Source organism: Lutra lutra, chromosome 5 (assembly GCF_902655055.1).
Source record: "Lutra lutra chromosome 5, mLutLut1.2, whole genome shotgun sequence".
Lineage (NCBI taxonomy): Eukaryota > Metazoa > Chordata > Mammalia > Carnivora > Mustelidae > Lutra > Lutra lutra.
In genome coordinates, this window is record NC_062282.1 from 59,298,259 (window position 1) to 59,317,171 (window position 18,913).

Below are 18,913 nucleotides of genomic sequence, written 5' to 3' on the forward strand. Positions count from 1 at the left end.
GAGCCTTCCCTATGTCCTCCGGGGGGAGGCTGGAAACGGCGCGGCTGTGCTTTCCTCTCTCCTTTAGAATGCGGAGCTTCCAGGAATTGCAAAAAAACCACTGGGCACAATCATGCTAAAGCTTTCGTTGATTGACTAAGGGCAATTTTGACTCAGAGAACTCCTTGGAGTTCTTCCGAACCATGGGTCCTGCTGGAAATCAGATGATGGTTACAGGCCGTGCTATCTCCCAGAAAAATACACCCACGGGTGAGCATCCTCCTTTTGACGCGTGTGCACACACACGCACAGGTGCACGCACGTGGATTGAACCTCGTGTGACCTGACCTCTGCCCCTGTCCCTCTCACTCACATATCCCCACCCATGACACTTCTGTTCCTCAAACGCCCCCACAAGCGTTTAGGCCCAGGTCCTTTGAACACATTCTTTACCCCCTTTCATCAGGTGGTTCCTTCCCCTCCTCTGCGTCTCGGTGTGGATGTCACCTCCTCGGAGAGCCTGGCCCCGATCCCCTCATCCACAGCAAGACCCCCAGGCTCCCTACCATGGTGTCCCATAGCCCAGTTTACTGTCTCTGTAGCACTCTTCTCAACTTGTGATTGACATTTGCTGCTGCTTATCATTTACCTCCCGCCTATAATGACTATAAGCCCTGATGGCACAAATGACATCTCTTTTCTTCCCTTTCTTCTTAGTGCTCAGCATGAGCATTTACTAAGAAATACACCCAACCCCATCCACAACTCCAGGGGCCCACAATCCGGTGAGGTGGCACCCATCTGCCCTGGTTTTAGAGCCTCAGACCCCTCCCTCCGCCAAAAACAAACAAACAAACAAACAACAAACAAACAAACAAAAAAACAGCACTAGAGGAAGCTGCCTTTCCGGAAAAGCTCTGGTCCAGCACAGGGGATGCTGTGAGGCTTGTAGGAGTGTACTCCAGAATAGGGCTGGCAAGTCAAGCAAATCTGAGTCCTAAGAATTTCCCTTACAATGTTAGACCGACTAGTTGTGCCCCCTTAACCGGTGTAAAATCAGTTCTCATTCCCTCTTTAATCAAAGAGAGGATGGGGAGAACTAAACTAACCAGTAAAAATGTTACATTTTTAAAATTTCTCTTTTCAAGGCTGACTCAGTGCTTCTCCCATGGGGGAATGGCCCAGGAGACTCGTCATGGGCTGGTTTGCCTCTGGAGGCCCAGACACCAGGGTCCAGGAGGACTGGAGTTGGTGATGATGAGGCTGCCCACGGGAGCCCCGTCATCTGTGCCACTGCTCCCTTGCTGCAGGACCGTCCTCCCAGTGGGCCCCCTGCAGCCTGTGAGTGGGCAGGCAGCTGCGGCAGTGAGAATGGGAAGAATGCCTGTTTAATCTGGCTAATGATGGGCAGAGTCCCAAGGGTTCACACAGATGTCCTCCTGCAGGAAAGCTCCCACTACTAGAATACTTTTCTTGTTTTCAAAGTGCTTTCCTGGCATCCCATTGTTCCCACGGTAACCTGGGCAGATGGGCAGGGCCAACCTCCTACGTATAGGTGAGAAAACGGAGGCTGAGAGTGTGGTGGCTTGGTCAAGGTCACACGTGTTTCTAGGGAGCATGCTGGAGGCAGTTACAAGAATTGAGGTCCATGGAGGGTGCACTTTCTTCTTTATGAATGTCTTATACACCCTGCCCGTCTGTCTATCCCCTCGGCGGCAGGCCCCCAAGAGTTTCCTGTGCTTTGTGTATTACACTTCAGTCAAGGTCACTCTCCAAGGAGGGCACCATGGAGAAAAGCTGGAGGGACCCAGCACGGCCGAGCACCCACGGGGAGGGAATGGACCCGTCACACATGCTTGTTTGTATTTGGTTTACTTGTTTACAAAGAAGAATAAAGTATGTGGTGAGAGATTTGTTCCAAACCTTGATATTCAGGGCCTTTTGAGGACATCACTTCGCTAGGAAATACTGAACAATTCAGGAAAGAGACCAAGTCAGAGGTCTGATGGCCTGAGGAGGGAACACCCACCCCCCACAAGATCTTACAACATCCCACATGCAAATCTGTTTATTTACCCTCCCAGTGTTTTTTAAAATCAGGAAATCTCTCTCTCTCTCTCTCTCTCTCTCTCACACACACATCAGATTTCTATTTCCTTTTGAAAAAAAAAATTTTTTTTTAAGACGCTCTAGCAATGTTGCATCCCTTGGAGGTGGCTACGGAGTGGCTGTCCCCCTTAGATAGGACCGCTGCCCCCTTTGCCACAGTCCTCACTGGTCCCTATTAGTACCTTTCACTAGTTTCTTCTCCCATCTCTCCTGAATGGGCACTCATTTTGGGGACCCTTGTGCAGATGAGCGAGCCCGGCTGCCACTCTGGGGAATGCTGGACGTCGGACAAGGACGAGACCCACAGGGAGAGCGCCATGGTGACCTGGACCTGCCCTGAAAGGGTATCCCAGTGGACTGTTACTCTGGTCACCCTCCTCACTCATGGGAACTACTGAGGCTTCTTTTTCCGACCCAAATGCTTTCTTGTTCCCTACTGCTTCTAGATGTCTTAGTGTGGGGTGTTAGCGCCAAGACAGGAGGCATCAAAACAAGCCGGGCTGGCGGAATGACCAGGCAAAGACGGCACGAGGCACCGAGCACGTGAGGAAATGCAGACGGGCACAGTCTCCTGGTCACTCGTTCTCTCCCGGGATGCCTGCCTCTAAGGCAAGACACGTAGGTGCAGGGAGAGATAAAATTAAGTTGCTTATCCAGATTTAGATGCTGGGGACAGCCTCGCTGATCCCTAGCTCTAGCAAGATCTGACAGCCTGTCCTCCTGTCCTCTGTCCTTTGGGAGGAAGGTTGGTGGCTACTCTGCTCCATCTGCCTTCTATGGGGGGACCTCCGAGCTACCTGGTACTCGGACAAGAGTTGGAGGGGAATTAAGAAAACACGCTGGGATAGAGCAAAGAGGTAGTGTCTATCCGGAATGGGGTTCAGCACTTCCCTAAGAAGTCCTGAAGACAGGCCTTCTCTGTATTCCACTGGAGGGACTGGTTCTCCCTCTTTCTCCTTCAAGGCTGCTCCATCTGTCCTGTCCCATGTCATCACCCCCATCTGAGGAGCAGCCTTGTAGCTGCTGGTAGAGTGATACTGATAACACAGTGTCATCTCTAGAGATGCCACTCTGTGTGGCACTAGGATTGTCCTCACTTGGCCAGTGAGGAGACCGAGGGTCATCCAGTGATAAGTAAAGGGTCAGCTTGACTTCAGACTTCAACTCTTTCCACCATATAATATCCATACTGTCTTTTCTGTGCCCAGTGGAGGGTGTTCCTTGACTCTGGGAGTGGCTATTTTTGCTAGCTTGGAAATGCACCTGGGCATAGAATGCACCAGGTGGACATAGGCCTTGCCTCTTGGTTGTGTAGAGGTATCAGGAATCCTGACAACTCTTAGGAAGGACGTGGCACCAAGCTGTCAGAGATGGGACGCTCTTTGGGACACTCACCAAATTGCCATTGGCACAAAGTGGCTGGTTCTTCACCGAGGGGCTCACACATGTACAAAGCAGGGTTCCCACCGCCCAGCGATCATTGACCACATGCTGATTTGGGAGCTGGTATGCATGGCTCCCCTGAATTCCCCCTCCACCCTGGGCAGATCAGGGGGAAGAGATGAAGCAGAGACAACAGCATCCCTCATGCAAGATGAGAAGCTCCAGCTTGCCTCTAACTCAAAACTTTGACCTTCTGACTTCGTCCCAGCTTGGTCTGTTGGATCCAGGGAATCAGGGGCTGGGGGCATACCGTGTTCATAAATATTTCCCCCTGAAGCATATCGAACCACCTTGTGGGGCCACCTCCTCCCAGAGCTACCTACTCCCAGGCCCACCTCCCAAAGGGCCTCAGAGGTCTCATAAGCAAAAGAAGAGGAGGGCTGAGATGGTCAGGCCAGACGAAGAGCAGGGCCACATGACCCTACAGGTAACAAGCACGATGCTCAGACAGGTACCTTCCAAAGCCCTTACAAACACGAACTCATGAATCGCCACACATTTTCCTGCAGGACGAGTGCCAACTCCATGTGACTGATGACACCACTAGGACAGAGAAGGCTTAAGTACCAGTGGCCAAACTTGCACAGCTATTAAGTGTAGGCTGAGAAGTGAACCCAATCTATCTTAGCCCAAAGACTGCTCCAACCTAGGTGCCACCCTGATGCCCACAAAGGGGCCTGGGGAATCACCTAATGCTTCTGGGAGGTGGGGGCTGAATGTTCCCCATAGCCGCTCCCACGGACTTTGTGATGATTCTGCAATAAAATAAAACAAAATGAAAAGAGCCATGCTCCCTTCAGAAGAGATTAAGGAGAGTGGGAGCGCACGGATATCGCCTTCTACATTTATTTCCAGCATGAGCCCTAACGAGTCCCTCGGCCGCCCCTCTTCTCAGAACACGTTCGGTTTCCACATATGTTCCGTGTCAAGAGGTATTAGCACTCAGCCCACTGACTAACCAATGTAACGACGCTGTTGAGAGATAATCCTTTCCAGAGCTGTTGCCTTCAGAAAAGGCAAGGCTGGAAGCAAGCCACTGAGAACCACAGAGAGAGAGAGAGAGAGAGAGAGAGTGTGTGTGTGTGTGTGTGTGTGTGTGTGTTTGGAGGGGGTGGGGGGTGAACACCCTGAGTCTGTGCTCAGGAGGGCCCTGTGACTCAGGTCCTTCTGCTAGAGGACTTGGCCTGGCCTGGCCATAGAAGTCCCAGCTGCTCTCCACACGGGGAGCAGCTGGCGGCTTCATTCCTTCAAGGCCCAGGTAGCGCAGGAGAAAGAACCACGGCAGGGAGATGAGGTCCTCCCTGATCGGTGAAGAGGACCCACCACCCCCAGTTTCCCTAAAGAAGCCAGTGACACAGAAGGCCACCGAGACCCCAGTGTTTGCTCCTGTCCTTGCCCACATATCCTCAGGGAAGAGTCCCATGGAGCTCATAGGCCTTTGCTGCAAGGTTTGGAAAACACGAACATCTGGAGTTGGGTTTACTGATAAATCGCATTAAAATTACCTTGGCAACTCTGGCAGTCCACGTGTTGATTCAGTGCCCCGGAGCTAACATTCTGGGTGGCATTTATATTCTCCACACCTGCCCACGGGTCTATGGCAGACAGTGGAGACATTACCCCTCCTACTTCTGTGGTGTTTGTCGGGAAATGCCGCAAGCATGTTCAGACCCCACAGTGCAAGGTTTTCTCAGAACACTGGTGCCAAGAAAGACTATAGTGACCCCCTTCCTGGAAATAAGCAAAACCCTTGCAGGAAAGACCACAGGACAGGAAAATGGCCCAGGATCCTGTCTTGAGGGGCAGGGTGGGGGGTGGTGCTTTGTGGATCCCCCTTTTCCTAATGCAAGGCTGGGGAGTCAGTTTCTGTCTCATAAACACTCAGATGCAGATACACAGGAGGCGAAGGATGGTACCAGCAAGGGCCTGGCATAGCCCTTTCTACGGTTCCTTCTTAGAAGTGCTCTCCCTGAAAGTATTTACCACTATTACATACGGGCATAAACTATTAGCGAGGACACCAATCTGGGGAGGTAGTTCGGACCTCTGATGAAGCTGCTGGGTACAGAGTCAAGCCTCCCTCATTAATCTCTTCCTCTTTTTTTTTCTTTTAATTTCTCCAGAATTAACCTCCGACCATCCTGAATTTCTTTATCCTACTCGTTTGCCTTAGAACAAATATTATGCTCTCACCCTTACCGTATTATGTGGGGGATTTGCTCTGACCTTCAGGAACCTACTGCAGGCAGACACGGAGAGGAGCCTGGTGATACCCAGGACTACGAGGTCAAGAATGTCTAACCTTGCCCTGTCTTGCTCTGGGCCATGTGGGGCTAAATACCCATGCGAGGAAACAGGAGGAGCCCTCCCAGGCCTAACTAAGGACAAAGGGGACTCTTTCCTTCTCTCCTGATCATGGCTGCACTGCTGGTCACCAGCTGTGGGTTGTCATGGTGATTCCTGATGTGAGGGAAACTGCAAATGTAGCAATGCCAGCAGGTGGCCTGTCTGAGAAACAGGACCTCCTTGGAATCCACAGATACAGGATGACTCTAGGAAGAGGGTTCAAGCAGAGGGAAGCAGAGACTGAGGGACCAGACAGGGAAGCCATCACCGGCTCTCAGGAGGTCAAAGGCCTCGCCTAGTGGCACCTGGCTTGGCCCCTCCTTTTCCTTAACAGTGACTAGGGTGGTCATTCGCCTTTCCATTGCCTCCTGCTTGCTAATCGGTCCTTTAAGGGGGGCAAATTATTCACTCGATGACCAAGCATGGGATGACCCCGGACTTTCAGTTTCCCTGATGACCTTCCTTGGGAAGCCCCAGGTACACGAGAAAGGGCAGAAGGCTTCTCTCAGGAGTACATCAAAAAGCAAATTTACTTCTGTAGGGGGGGAGAGTTCTTATCATCTCGCCTTGACCCAGTCTTTAAGGACAAGCACCTTCTTCGTGCCCACTCATGGGATTAGCAGGATGCCAAGGAACTGGAGGAAGTCCCAGGGAGACGGCAGCCCAGGACTGATACTGAGGCACAGCCAAAGGAACGAGATACAGTTAGTTCAGCAGCACCTCCTCCTTGGCGTGAGCCAGTGAGGAATGTTCCATGGATCCCCAAACTAGCTCTATAGATCTGCTTAGGACTGGGGCTGAAGCAGAAGTCTCTGGCATGGACTCCAGAATTAGACTGCCTGAGTGCGAATGCTTTGCCACTTACATGCTGAGTGACGACGGCCATGTTCCTTAACCCTTCAATGCCTCAGTCTCCTCATCCATAAAATGGGCCTTTCAACAATACCTTCCTCTTAGCATCGTTGTAAGGATTAGAGAAGCATATACGCACATCAAATTCCTTTAGCACAGGCTCTGGAGCATAGTAAGTAGTCAGTAAATGTTAGCGGCTACTATTAGTAGCAGTAATATTACTTGAGAAACAGCTGGTGAGGAAAAGTGAGCTACGGGAGTGGAGTTTTCCTTACTGCCCTGTAATTGGCATGTTGCTTGGCAAACTCCAAGATTCTCAAATGGTTTTGTCTGCTTTCCAAGAAAATCAAACAACAGGTGCCTGGGTTTTCTTAACTTATTCCAGCCCAAAGACAGTCTGGTTTGGTTTAAGACCTCCTGGGGCAGGCTTAATATCGATCATGGCCAGTATTTACACGAAAGCTTCTGTCTCAAATGATGGCCCACCCCACTCAGGTGACTTTTCTATGCAGGCCATGCAATCAGTGAATTTTTTTTTTTTTTCCTCCTGGGGGAGCTGAAGCCGGCTGCCTGTCAGAAGAGAAAGTGATGGTTCTAGAGACATGCTGATGGCTTTTCTTGCTTTGGGGGAGGTTGACCTTTGAGCTACAACATGAGGGATCTGGGGGCACTTGATTGGCTAATGTCCTAGGAACCTGGGTAGGCAGGGGAATGGACAGGAACAGGAGCATCCTAAGTACTGATTCTAAGTTTCTGGTGAGGAAGGGGACAGGTGCAGCCCGGGACAAGAGGACAGGTCACCTCTCTGGTCATCTACCTGCCTCCATCCCTGGAGTTGGAAGCATATGCGCAGTGGCATATCCTGTCCTAGCCGTGGCTTCTGAGATGTCTTCATGCGGGATATCTGACTTCTCAGAGGTTTAGGAGGGAGTCTCTAAACATATTCCTGGTCCCAGTGGGCGCTGGGCTTGCTCCCCAGCCGTCTGTTCTAAGGAGGGAAGCCGAGAGACCACCTCATGCTCCCCCTGGTGAGTGTCTGCAGGAACTGAACCTGTCTGGGATGAATTACAGGCAGACATACTAGCTGTTTTGAAACATTCGAAGACTTTGAGAATAGCCTTTTCTGAGTTTCCCAGAAGCCATTACTGAGGTTTAGTATCAGAAAGGCAGCTTCTCAGCACACAGTGATGACGCACTGCAAACACCACCAGTAAGAACAGGTGAGATTTGTCATAGAGGGCATGGGGGAGGGGTTTCTGCACCGGCTGGGTAGGAGACTGTGCTTGGAGCCCGAAATTCCTTTGACCTCTAAGATTCTGGGACTTAAACTAAAGGAGTTGACTCTTTAGAGGCTGACACCCAGAGGACAGGGCGTTGGGTTTAGGGGTTTATTCTGAAGCTTTTCCACGTAGACCCATTTGTGGAAGCTTCTGAGAAACTTGGAAGCCCGAGACAGCCTAGTGTTGGCCATCTGCTGGAACAAAGCTACGAAGAAAACGACCAGAAAAACCACAAGTGCCAGGAAGGAAAGAGCTGGGATCACTTCACGGCAGAGACAGCTTGACTTTGTGATGTACCAATAATTTGAGAAACGGAGAGAGAAAAATAAACACAAACCTCTTGCAAAAAGCCTTCATGTCAAAGGAGAGGAAATTACCCAGACTACCAGGGTGTTCTAATCAAAGCCTTCTTATCAGAGTGTCTCTAGCCCAACAAGGAGAAATCCAATCTACAGCGGGCTGGACGCTAAATTCGATCTAATCAGGACATGCTTTCCAACTGCTCAGCAGCAGGTCAAAGCCCAATGGCCGGCGGTGGCTGCTGCTTCTTTCTGGAAAGCAAGCCCTCCTAAGTTGTGTCAACTTCTGGGTGCGTGTGAGGGGGATGCTTTGTCTTTGCTCCCAGCTACTCCATTCCGTCTGCTCAAAACTGTGGTGGGATTGAACTAGAGCTGCCTTCCCTGCTCCTGCAAAGTCCTATGAGTTCTATTAATATCACTGCTGTCAGCTCCAAGCTGGGAGACATTTCCTTTTTTATAAAAAATATGCATCCCCTCCCCCAACCCATGCATTTATTGATCTTTGCAACAAGCGATGCCCTGGGCTAGGCACTTTGATGCAAGCTAGGTTTCTCCTTAATGTATGCAAGGGCATTTTCGTGATCAGACATGCTGATTATAAAGGGATATTCACCCCAGCCCAGTGGAACACAACACCCTAAAATCTCCCTCAAGGCCCACGCTATTGTTACACTTCTTTCCAGGGATTAATAGCTACAGTTAGCTAGTTGATGGTGGTGGTTGTAACTTACAGCTTCTCTGCTAGAAGCAAAGAACACCATCTGTGAAACCCCCAGCTCCCTGCAGAGCCCTGGCGTGTCATTGTAACTAACAGCCTTTAAGGCTCACCTGAGGGCGGGAACTTAAAACCCGTACGCCCACACAGTGACTCAGACTGAGACGGACGTGGACACGGAGGTGACGGGGGATACAGACAAAAAGACCCGGAACCTTCTTTCCCTCGCCTGCCACTTCATTGCTTACAGACGGCTATTAGGCCTGGGCAGCCCGCCAAGCGTTATGTCCCTGACTGCGTGGGCCTGGGAGGACCTGTCCAGGCCCGAGTCTTACAGGACACAGGAAGGGTAGGGAGTGAAGATGCGGAAAGGGAAAGACTGAGGAAAATTCTCACATCTTCTTCCTTGAAGAGTCTTTGGGCGTCACCCTGAGAAAGTGTTGCCGACCTTCCTCTCTCTGCTCGAGCATCCGGCCTCCCTTCCAGCTGGAGACCAGCTTGACTCCCTGGTCTACAAACTTCTACTGCAAGTTTGCTTAACTGCACGCGGGGACATGGGGGGCCCCTTCCTCACCGCCTGTGACTTGGAGATGGTTTTACAAAGATACAGGCACCCACTCGCTCACTCGTCGGCCCCCAGAGGCACTCTACTCAGAGGGCCGAGCGCCTTCTCCAAGCTCCACACTGATTTTGCTGTGTGACCGAGGGCAGGTCATTGACCTCCCTGAGACCTCGGTCTACTCCAGTGCTCCCAGGACACTCAAGATCAACTCCCAGGAACTGCGATGGTCACCGAGCGGGCAAGGAAGTGTGCGCGCACACACCCTGACACCCACTGCGCACACACGCACACGCCACACCACCTCATCACAGACCAGAGATAACTCACCCCCATCATAAAATCTTCAAATACAGGACCAGCTAAGTTCCTCTCCTCATCAGAGTCCAATTATCTTCTTCAAACATTTAAGCTCAAATGACCAGAATGAAATAAATGCAAATAAATAATCCCAGAGCTTAAAATTTGAGGCAACAAATCTTCCTTTAAATTCAATAAACACTCTCCCCCTCAGCCACATCTTACCAAGAGTCGCACCGGTGACGATTACGCTCTTCTGTATAATTATTTCACAACCCCTCCCCCACCCGTCTTCAAGGTCACATGCCTGACAGCAGGTCCCCTGCAGCTTTCTTGCAATATGGTGTGCCAGTGTTTTAGTTCCCTACTTTCCTAGCTGACCTCTGTAAGACGTTGCCCCTTGTAGATTCAACGTAGGCTTCATTCTGAGCCCCCAGATCCGTGGTCAGTGACTCACTCACGCCCAGGCCAGGCTCCTGAGCTACAGCATTTAGATTTGTTTACCTTGACCTTGGCCTCCCTCTGCCAACTCCCTGGCTTTCCTTCCACCAAAAAGAGGTGACAGAGGTGTGGGGTGGACAGCTCAGATTTTTTTTCTTTTTAGTATGTGTAAACTCAAAAGAACTGTACAGTGAGTGGCTCGAAGTTTGCAGAGAAGAACCTGCAAAGAGTCCCCAAGACATACACAGTGACAAGGGGCCTACTCACAGCAGCTGTAGGGACACCAGTCCATCAAAGAGTCCCTTGGCAAGCTCCGTGATCTTGTTCCCATAGAGCACCCTGCAACAGAGCAGAGAAGAGAGCGGTCACTGTGGAGGCAAGGCCACTGGGACCCACTCCCATAGAGGCCACTGCCTCGGCCAACTCCAGCCGGTGGGTGGGTGGGGTTTCTCATAGCATCTCCTTCTCCGGCTGGCCTCAGCCCCACTCCTTACCAGGGGGATAGCGGGCAAGTGCCACCAGGGGCTGGAGAGGCAGGAGAAATGGGCTCTATCCTGTTTTACTCCTGGGCAGGCCAGTTCAATAAACCACAACAGGGAGCAGCAGTCCCTCTGTAGTGTCTCCCTGAGCGGTTAGTATGACTCACACCTTGGCAATAAATGTGTAGGAAGCTGGTCGCCCCGTGTCTTCTTGTCTTCAATGGGTATTGATCAGGCTGAGCCCAGCCTAGAGAACATTTCCTTTTAATATCCCATTGCATCCTAGGAATTCCTGAGCGGAGTTCCTTAATCATCCATCCAGACGGGGCTTTGGGGATCTGGGGTCCTATCCGGGTGGCACGGGGACTGCTGAGTCGAGGACTGGCTCTTGGGAAACACGGGAGAGCAAGGAACTGTGACCTTGGAGCAATGCCCCTGCACTCCAGCCCCTCTTTGAGCTGCAGGAACCAAGAGACTCTGAATTCTTTTACCGCTCTCTCCGTCAGACCTCCAGGGTCCCTCACACTGTGTCTCCTGTTCATGGTCTGGCCTTCGGAAACTTGGTGGGGGGACGGGGCTTGGGGGAGAATTCTGCGGTCAGCCTCTCTGGCCCAGCACCCAGGGCGTCTGGTTGGCCCTCTGCATAGGCGCTGAAGGCCACTGCTGGCCTCTCTCCGCTCTCATCCGTGGCACAGCCTGCTTCTCTCGGTCTGGAGGAAACTGAGCGGGGGAGGGCTTTTTTCTTTTTGTTTTTTTTCCTTTCAATTCCCTCTTGGGCCCTGAAGTACACTGAATGAGTACAATATTCAATCCCCACTTGGACTTCAAATCCAGGCTGTTCCACATCTTTAAGGAGTCAAAATATTAGGGTGAGGAAATAGTAAATGGGAGCGATAAACCAAACCCCCTGTTTTCCAGACGCCACCGGGAAAAAGTGTCTCACTCAGCCGGCGGGTGTGTTTCATTAATGTTTCAACAAATTAATGAGTAAATAAAAGTCAGCATGATGGCTCAGACTCACATTTGTAATTCATATTAACGTCCCACCGCTCTCTGTGCCAAACGTTGTAGCGTCACTGTCTGCTCATCTCAGCTGATGTCAAAGCTTCTGGTGTAGCAGCAGCTGGTGGGGTGGTAGGACCGGAGACTTGGGGCAGGGCATTCTCTTATAACCCATCATACCTCCAGATGGGACAGCTCTAACCTGGTAGGTCAAACCACTCTCTGGCAGACTGGAGAGGGCTGTGGGGCTACCCTGGAACAATCTGGGAGTAAACCCACCTGGCTTTGCTTTCAAATCTTTTCTTGCCTGCCTTCTTCCCATCTTTCAGGTCTGAGGGACCACATCCCTTCCTTGGGAAGCTTCTTCTAAATATTTTAATTTTTTTTTAACCACCTGTCACCCTGTTTTTATTTCTTCATCACTTTTCTTTAGGTTATGTTCTATTACTTCTGTATTCATTTATTTAAACATTTTTCTGTGCCTCTACCTCTCAGCTCCCTGGAATGTCGGCTCCGTGTGGTGATGTGTGGCTTGCTCATGGCTGGAGCTCATGGCTGGAGCTCCTCCCTAGAGCTCAGAGCTGACGCCGCCTAGCATAGTATTTGTTTAAACAAATGAATGTGTATGGGCAAGGCTTTCTTGCCTTTTAGTTAGCTTGGCCACTCCTGAGTCTGGGCTGGGTGTGTTTGCATTCCAAGCTCCACGAGACCAAGGGTCTTGTCTATCCAGCTCACTGTCACATTCTATGTGCCTAGCAGGCCTCTACTTGAATGGATGAATGCATAAATTAGAGGTGAGGGGCACTTCCCTTACAGTCCCAGTATATTTCAACACTGGCCAGTGAGATGCCAATTTCATGTCTGGCAACCAGATTTTGAATTTTTTTCCCCCCTGCAGGACCAGAAGCATCTCACAGCCCTCAGATTGTGCCCAAGTTCTAGCAGAGGGAAGCCAGATAAGGGGAATGGAAGGGTAGGGGGGCAGGGATCGGATCCTGGCAGCACACGGAGCCTCTCTCTCTGCTCCTCTGTGATCTTCAGCACAATAAGCAGACACTAATCTCACATACAATCCTGTCTTTGATATCCCAGCCAGATGTTCTATTCGATAAATGAAACTAATTTACTCTGCAAGCAGCAGGCAACAGCTGAATCAAGAGACTTCCCTGTCCTCAGCCCCTTCCCAGGGGGATGGGGCCAGGTGGGGGAAATGTGGATCTTGTTACCTACCTACTCATACATTAAGCAAGCAGGCTGCAGAGAGAAGCGAAGCCTCGACAGTTCGCTTCTGAGCATCCTCGCCCCTACTCAGTGGGCGGGTCATCCAATAATACAAATAGTGTCAACTGATGATACCTTTCTTGGGTCTTAGTGTGTATTTTTCACATTATCTGGGGAGGCAGCATCGCACAGGGATTGAGGGCACGGGTTCTGGAGTCGCACTGCTTGGGTTCAAATCCTGCCTCTCCCAATCATGGACTTTGGATAATTACACTTATTCGACAAACTTTATTTTTGTGTAATTCCTATAAGCCAGGTGCTGTTTGAGGTGCCAGAGATTCAGCCAGGATCAAGAGAGGTAAAAATTCTTGTTTATGTAGAGTTTAGATCACCTGATTCCTTCTATTGTAAAAGAAATGAGGATAGAGTCTCTGTTTTAGGTTGTTATGAGCACCAAACCTGCAAGACCCCTGGCATACCCTAAGGGCTTCATAGGTACTGCCAATTATTTTAATCATGGTCACCACTGAATGTGGGTTAGGCAGGAAAGATAGCCCCATCCCCATTTTGTCTGACGGGAAAATATACAGTAGACTCAAGTGGCATCCCCCGTGCCACATGACAGGTGAGTCACTGACAGAATCAGGACAAAGCTCCACGCCTTCTTGCCCCTGGGGGTCTCTGAGTCCCCAGTGGGCGAGGCCGTGGCTCCACCCAGGAGGCTGCCCTAGGATCGCAAAATCCAAGAAAAGAAGGCCTTCCAGGACGGGAGGGATGCTTACTCAGAACAAAGGCCAAGAGGCTGGTTTGGAGAAAAAGCCTGAAAATCAGGGGAAGAAAATTAGCTTCTCCCTTGACAAGGTCACACAGATGGGCAAAATGGGCGCACTGGTCATAAACATACATTACCATTCTGTCCCTCCAGCTCCCCAGAGAGCCAGGGGAGGGAGGGAGAAGTGCGGGTAGAGCAGAAGATTCATTTGAATTAGAAGCCAATAACTGGGAAGGCTGCTGGGCACTTAATCAATAAAAATAATGCATTTGGTTGTAGAAATATTCCCCAAGATCAATTTCCCCTGAAGAAATATTTGTTTCTTTTACCAGGTTGCCACAAGTGTGTAAGGGAACATAAAGCCTTGATAAACACCTCGTGAAATATACAGACATATCCCTCTCACACTGCCAACCCCCCCCACCCCCACACGACTCTGCTCCCCACTTACAGCGATGTGAGTGATTTCAGACCCTGGAAGGCATCTGGAGCAATGTCCGATATCTGATTCTTGCTGATGTCTCTAAAACACATTAATGGGAGAGTCTGAGAACACAGCTCCAAGGTGTGAAATGGTCCTTCCTAGTTCTGAATCAAGCACTTCAGATATTTAAAATGGTGAGAATTAATCAGTTTATTCCTAGTATAAGAGAAAGGGCTTAAAGACCATTCAGTTCAACTGTGTCTCGACAAAATAGATACATTTGTTTCGCTCTTTCTTGGCTTTCAGAGAATGCTCACCCACTGCATCTTGACTTTGACATCCAGCTTTGTCCGTGTGAGCCCTCCCTTGGTAGGGAAGACCGCACCCGGGCACACCGGGGCCTTGTGGCATTACCAAGCAATTACAGCATAAATAAGGGCCAAACGAGGGCCAGGGTGCAGGCATGCATCTTCTTCTTGTCGCATGCCTCAGCCAATGCTGATTTCCTTCCCCATGTTGTTCTGAGTCATTTCACCTTCCAGTGATCTTTCCTTCCTGACCTGAAAAGAGGTTTTGAGCAGTGACTTAAATCTCTGTCTGGTTCAGGGCACCCTCCAGGTCACGTGAGAATCACAAGATTCTCATGGGATGGCTCTGAGATGTGGATCTGTCACTGGCAGGGCATGAGCCTGAGGGGCGGGGAAGTGATGCCCAGGGCTGGGGGATAGCAGGGACGAGCGGGAGGCTGCGTGAGGAGTGGCCCTGACCTGGCTCCTCCTTAGAGCCCAGAGGCTGCCCCTTTCCTGCAGCCCAGTGACTTCCGAGGCTCCAGCCTCTAGTTCTTGTTAATCGCACCTCACTGAGGCTGAAGACTTTCCGTGAGTCCTTAGCTTGAGTTTGGCCCCTGGGCTCCTGTCATTGGAAGGTGAGCTGCTCCAGTTTCCAGAGACAGTGCCCCTCTCCAGTTCTTAACTCTAACAAAAGAAATCAATGGGTCTTTGCTTTTGTGTGGGAGAGAGCGCGCTAGGGTCTTGGAGGGTCAACGAGGAGGAGACGAGGGAGTATGGAGAAGAAAGCACATCTAAGCAGAATCTTAAGCGACTGCCTCTGGCAAGGCCAGACACCCTGCCCCCAGCCTCTGAAACACACTCCCCGGGTCTGTTTCTCCCCTCCTTCTAATAGCCTTCAAAGGGCTGCGCAGCCACCTTTCCTAGGCCTCCACTCCCTTCCCTCCCTGGTTCCAAAGCCAGTAAGTTGAAAGATATTTCACAGGTTAAGGCTTCTTAGGCACAGCTGTCGAGCTTATCCCTTTAGCTGGCAAGATCGCCTCTCTCAAATCCGCAGATTGTGCTCACAAACCCGTCAGTTTACACCAGGCTTTTCTCCGGCGCTCCACTTTTGTAGAAGGGTCTTAACAAGCAAATGCCCAGGATTATCCCACTCCTGCTCGGTCTCTGCCTGCCTGCCTCGCAAGGCACGACAGGCCAGCACGTGGGGTTTGTGCTCCCATCAGCCTGCTGAGCGAGCCTGGGGTTTGGTTTCGTTTTGCTTTTGGGCTCTCTTTTGTCTTCCTGATCATGGGATGTCCCTTCAACCTCCTTAGAACTCTAGCCTGCAGGAGGAAGTTCTGGAACATGGGGGTGGGGAGGAGCCCTCTGCTTTAGCCTCGTTGGGGCCAAGTGGTTTTCAGGCCACAGCTGGCCTTTCGGACGTGCTCTTCTCTATAGCATGGGAGGGATGTCTGGTGGTCTCGGAGATGATGGGGAACAAAAGTGGACTAGTGTTAGTTTAGCTGGGAATTGCCCCTGGTGGTCACTTCATCTTAGTTCTTAGTTCTGCAGAAAGCAAGTGGCAGCCTGAAAAGGTGAAGGACCCAGAGCCACAGGTGACCTGACACAGCTATGTACTTGGCACCTCAGGTCTCCCCTCGCTTCCCAATGACGGATACACTAGGCAGTGGTGCTGGACAGAAGGCAGGCTGGGAAAGGCTGTTGCCGCTCACTGACCTCCACGTGTGACTCCTCCAGGTCCACAGCAGGTGGCCCTGAGCTGCCTCCCAGAGTCTGGGTCACTCTTGGTCAGCGGTTCTCAAACATCACTAGGGTGTTTACTAAAGTGCACCCCCAGGGAGTCTGCTCTGGCCAGCAGGGGGAAGGGGGCTGGGAATCTGCATGTGTAGCCCATCTCCCGTGATTCCCATGCACATGGTCCCAGGGTCATCCTTTAGGCCATTGTGCTTTCCAATCTGGTTGGTCTCAGACATACCCCAGTGCCCCAGGGTTTACAGACTGGGTTGCCAAGAGGCAGTGGACTTTCCAGATGGTTCAGAACCAAGGTGGCAAATTCCCTGCTGGCAAGGCTCAGAGTAGGGGACATAGCTGTGGGACTCTAGCAAGGGCTGGCATCTGTGGAATCCTAATGTGTGTAAGAGCATGGAAACAGGAGACAGAAACGAAAGAACAGGACTTTCTGGCCAAACCACACAGCTGTGGCCCCTGTAAGCCAGCGCCACCAAGTAACCAGCACTGGAAGACCAGGGGCTCCTCTCTAGGGCCTTCTACTCTCCTCATAGGTGGCTTCTCTACTGCGATACTAGTTTTTACCTGGAAACACTTTTTATACTAAGCTGGCCACGAGAAATAGGGACAAAGTCATCCCTTCCAGGACAATTCTTCTTTTGTTTTGTTATTAGAGATAAGAGAAGGGTGTGGTTCACATTTAGTTGAGGGGAAACTTCTGTTAGAGAGAGTGGTCATATACACACAGGAGGAATTCACACTTAGGGTTTTAAAATCCATTCTCACCAGGGGCCCTACTTCTCCCAAACCACCCTACTCCAGTCTTGGCTTGTGAAGTTCTGTTAATCAGAGAAATTTTTAAGTGGTCTCTCTTCCCCACCGCCATCTCCTTGGGGAAAAAAAGGGCATCATAATAAATATCAGTAGCATTAGAAGTGATCAAAAATTAAATTCCCTTCCCAGATCGTGACTGAGAAGGTCTTATGAATTTTGAATGCACAGATCATGGCAACTCCAATGGGATGAAGAAAGGACAGTAAAACATAGCCAAGCTCTAAATTACCTGGACTTCACAAAAAATTAGAGCAGTAACTTAAATCATGCAAGAGATATAGGTTGGGGCAGTGACTGAACTTGTCATTTTTCACTGAAATTACTATCTGGCTGCATAATCAAGCTAGGCTTTAAAAATGAATTGGGGGGGGGGCGTATGGAGTGAGCTGGGGAAGCAGGGAGACCAGGAGATTAATGGCCCAAGGTTTTAAATATTAAGGCCTGTATTTATACAGCATCTCCAGCAAGAATGCTGCCAAGGGGAGGGTAAAAAGTACGTGCCCGGGGCTAGCTCATTATGTTGGTTTCTACTGCTGGAATTGTACCAGGAGAAAATCTTGTTTGGTTTGGATTTCCAGGGAGATGGGAAGTTGCCTTCCCAAGATCGTACGGTAAAGCCTACCAATGCCACTGTTTCTTGGGGATGTTTATTTTTAACATAAAAGAAGTCAGCAGACACTTAACCTCTTTAATGGAGGCTCTCCTACTCAAGGGAAACCGAAGAATCAGCTTTCAGCGGAAGGGCGTGAGATCGGTCGGTGCATATTTCTACCTGCTCTTTCTTCCTCTGTGGGGGCCAGAGAGGGTAAGGAACTGGGATGAAAACAGCATTTTGATTATTGGACTATGATGAATGATTTCGCAGCCTGGAAAAGGGAAAGGTGTCTCTCCTTCCCAGATTCTTAATATCTACGCTGGCAATGGCTGGACCATTTCTGAATCCCACTATGCACTCTTCTGAGCGCCCTGGTCTGAGTGACTCACAGAGCGGGGCTCGGGGCAGTCACAGGCTGGGGAAGGGTGGTGATGATGGTGGTGCCACCATGGGGGTGATGAGGGCCATGATGCCTGATGCTGTCAGTGGCACCATGGTAGGGAAGGAACAACAGTGTTGTCCCCCAGGTACTGATAGGGTACAGTGGTGGCAGTGATCCTGGACATGGTGGTAACGGGGATGGTGGGGATAATCACAGGCAAGATATATATGCTTGGAGGATAAGGAAGGGCCCAAGGCTTCTTATTTCACTTAGAAAGACAGAAAGCCCTTACCATGGCCTAAAGGGCCCACAGGGTCTGGCCCCTACATACCTACCTTCCACCACAATCCCCACCGCTGTCTCCCTCACCCTCCCGTCCTCCTTGCTGCTCTGCAAACTATCGGCATACGCTCCCCAGGGCTCTTCACTCGCTCTCTCCTGAGAGCTCCTCATTCCCACCCTTCATTTGGGTCACCTGCATGGAGAGGCCTCTGTGGGCCCTTCCTTTGTTTTACTTCCTAGTGCTTACCGATTTCTGGTATTTGTTTCTTTCCTGTGTTCTCCCACTCTGGTATGTAAGCTCCACGAGAGCCGACCTGGCTTTAGCGCACACTCTGTCCACGGACCCTGCAGTTCCCGCATGCGGCAGACGCTCACTCTCTGTTAGATGAGTGTGTGCGTGGCTGTGGACATGTCGGTTAGGGCTCTGGAGACCGACACGAGGCCACTATCCCAGCTTTTCTGACATTCCTACTTCAGGTCCACATCATGAAAGTGAGGACAAACCAAATGGTGGTATGGGTTTCTCAGCCAGCTGAGCTCCACCTCTCACCCAGATGATCTTACTGTGTTCTAGCTGGAGA

General features: G+C 50.7%; 1 protein-coding gene across 1 annotated transcript in view; it reads right to left on the reverse strand.

Moving 5' to 3' along the window:
- Window positions 1-18,913, reverse strand: part of SLIT3 (slit guidance ligand 3) — a 595,819-nt gene that overhangs the window by 91,475 nt on the left and 485,431 nt on the right. The window contains exons 11-12 of the mRNA XM_047731238.1: window positions 14,249-14,320; window positions 10,591-10,662 (exon numbers count right to left, since the gene is read on the reverse strand). Of these exons, the coding sequence (XP_047587194.1) occupies window positions 10,591-10,662; window positions 14,249-14,320 (144 nt within the window). The remainder of the gene's footprint in view (window positions 1-10,590; window positions 10,663-14,248; window positions 14,321-18,913) is intronic.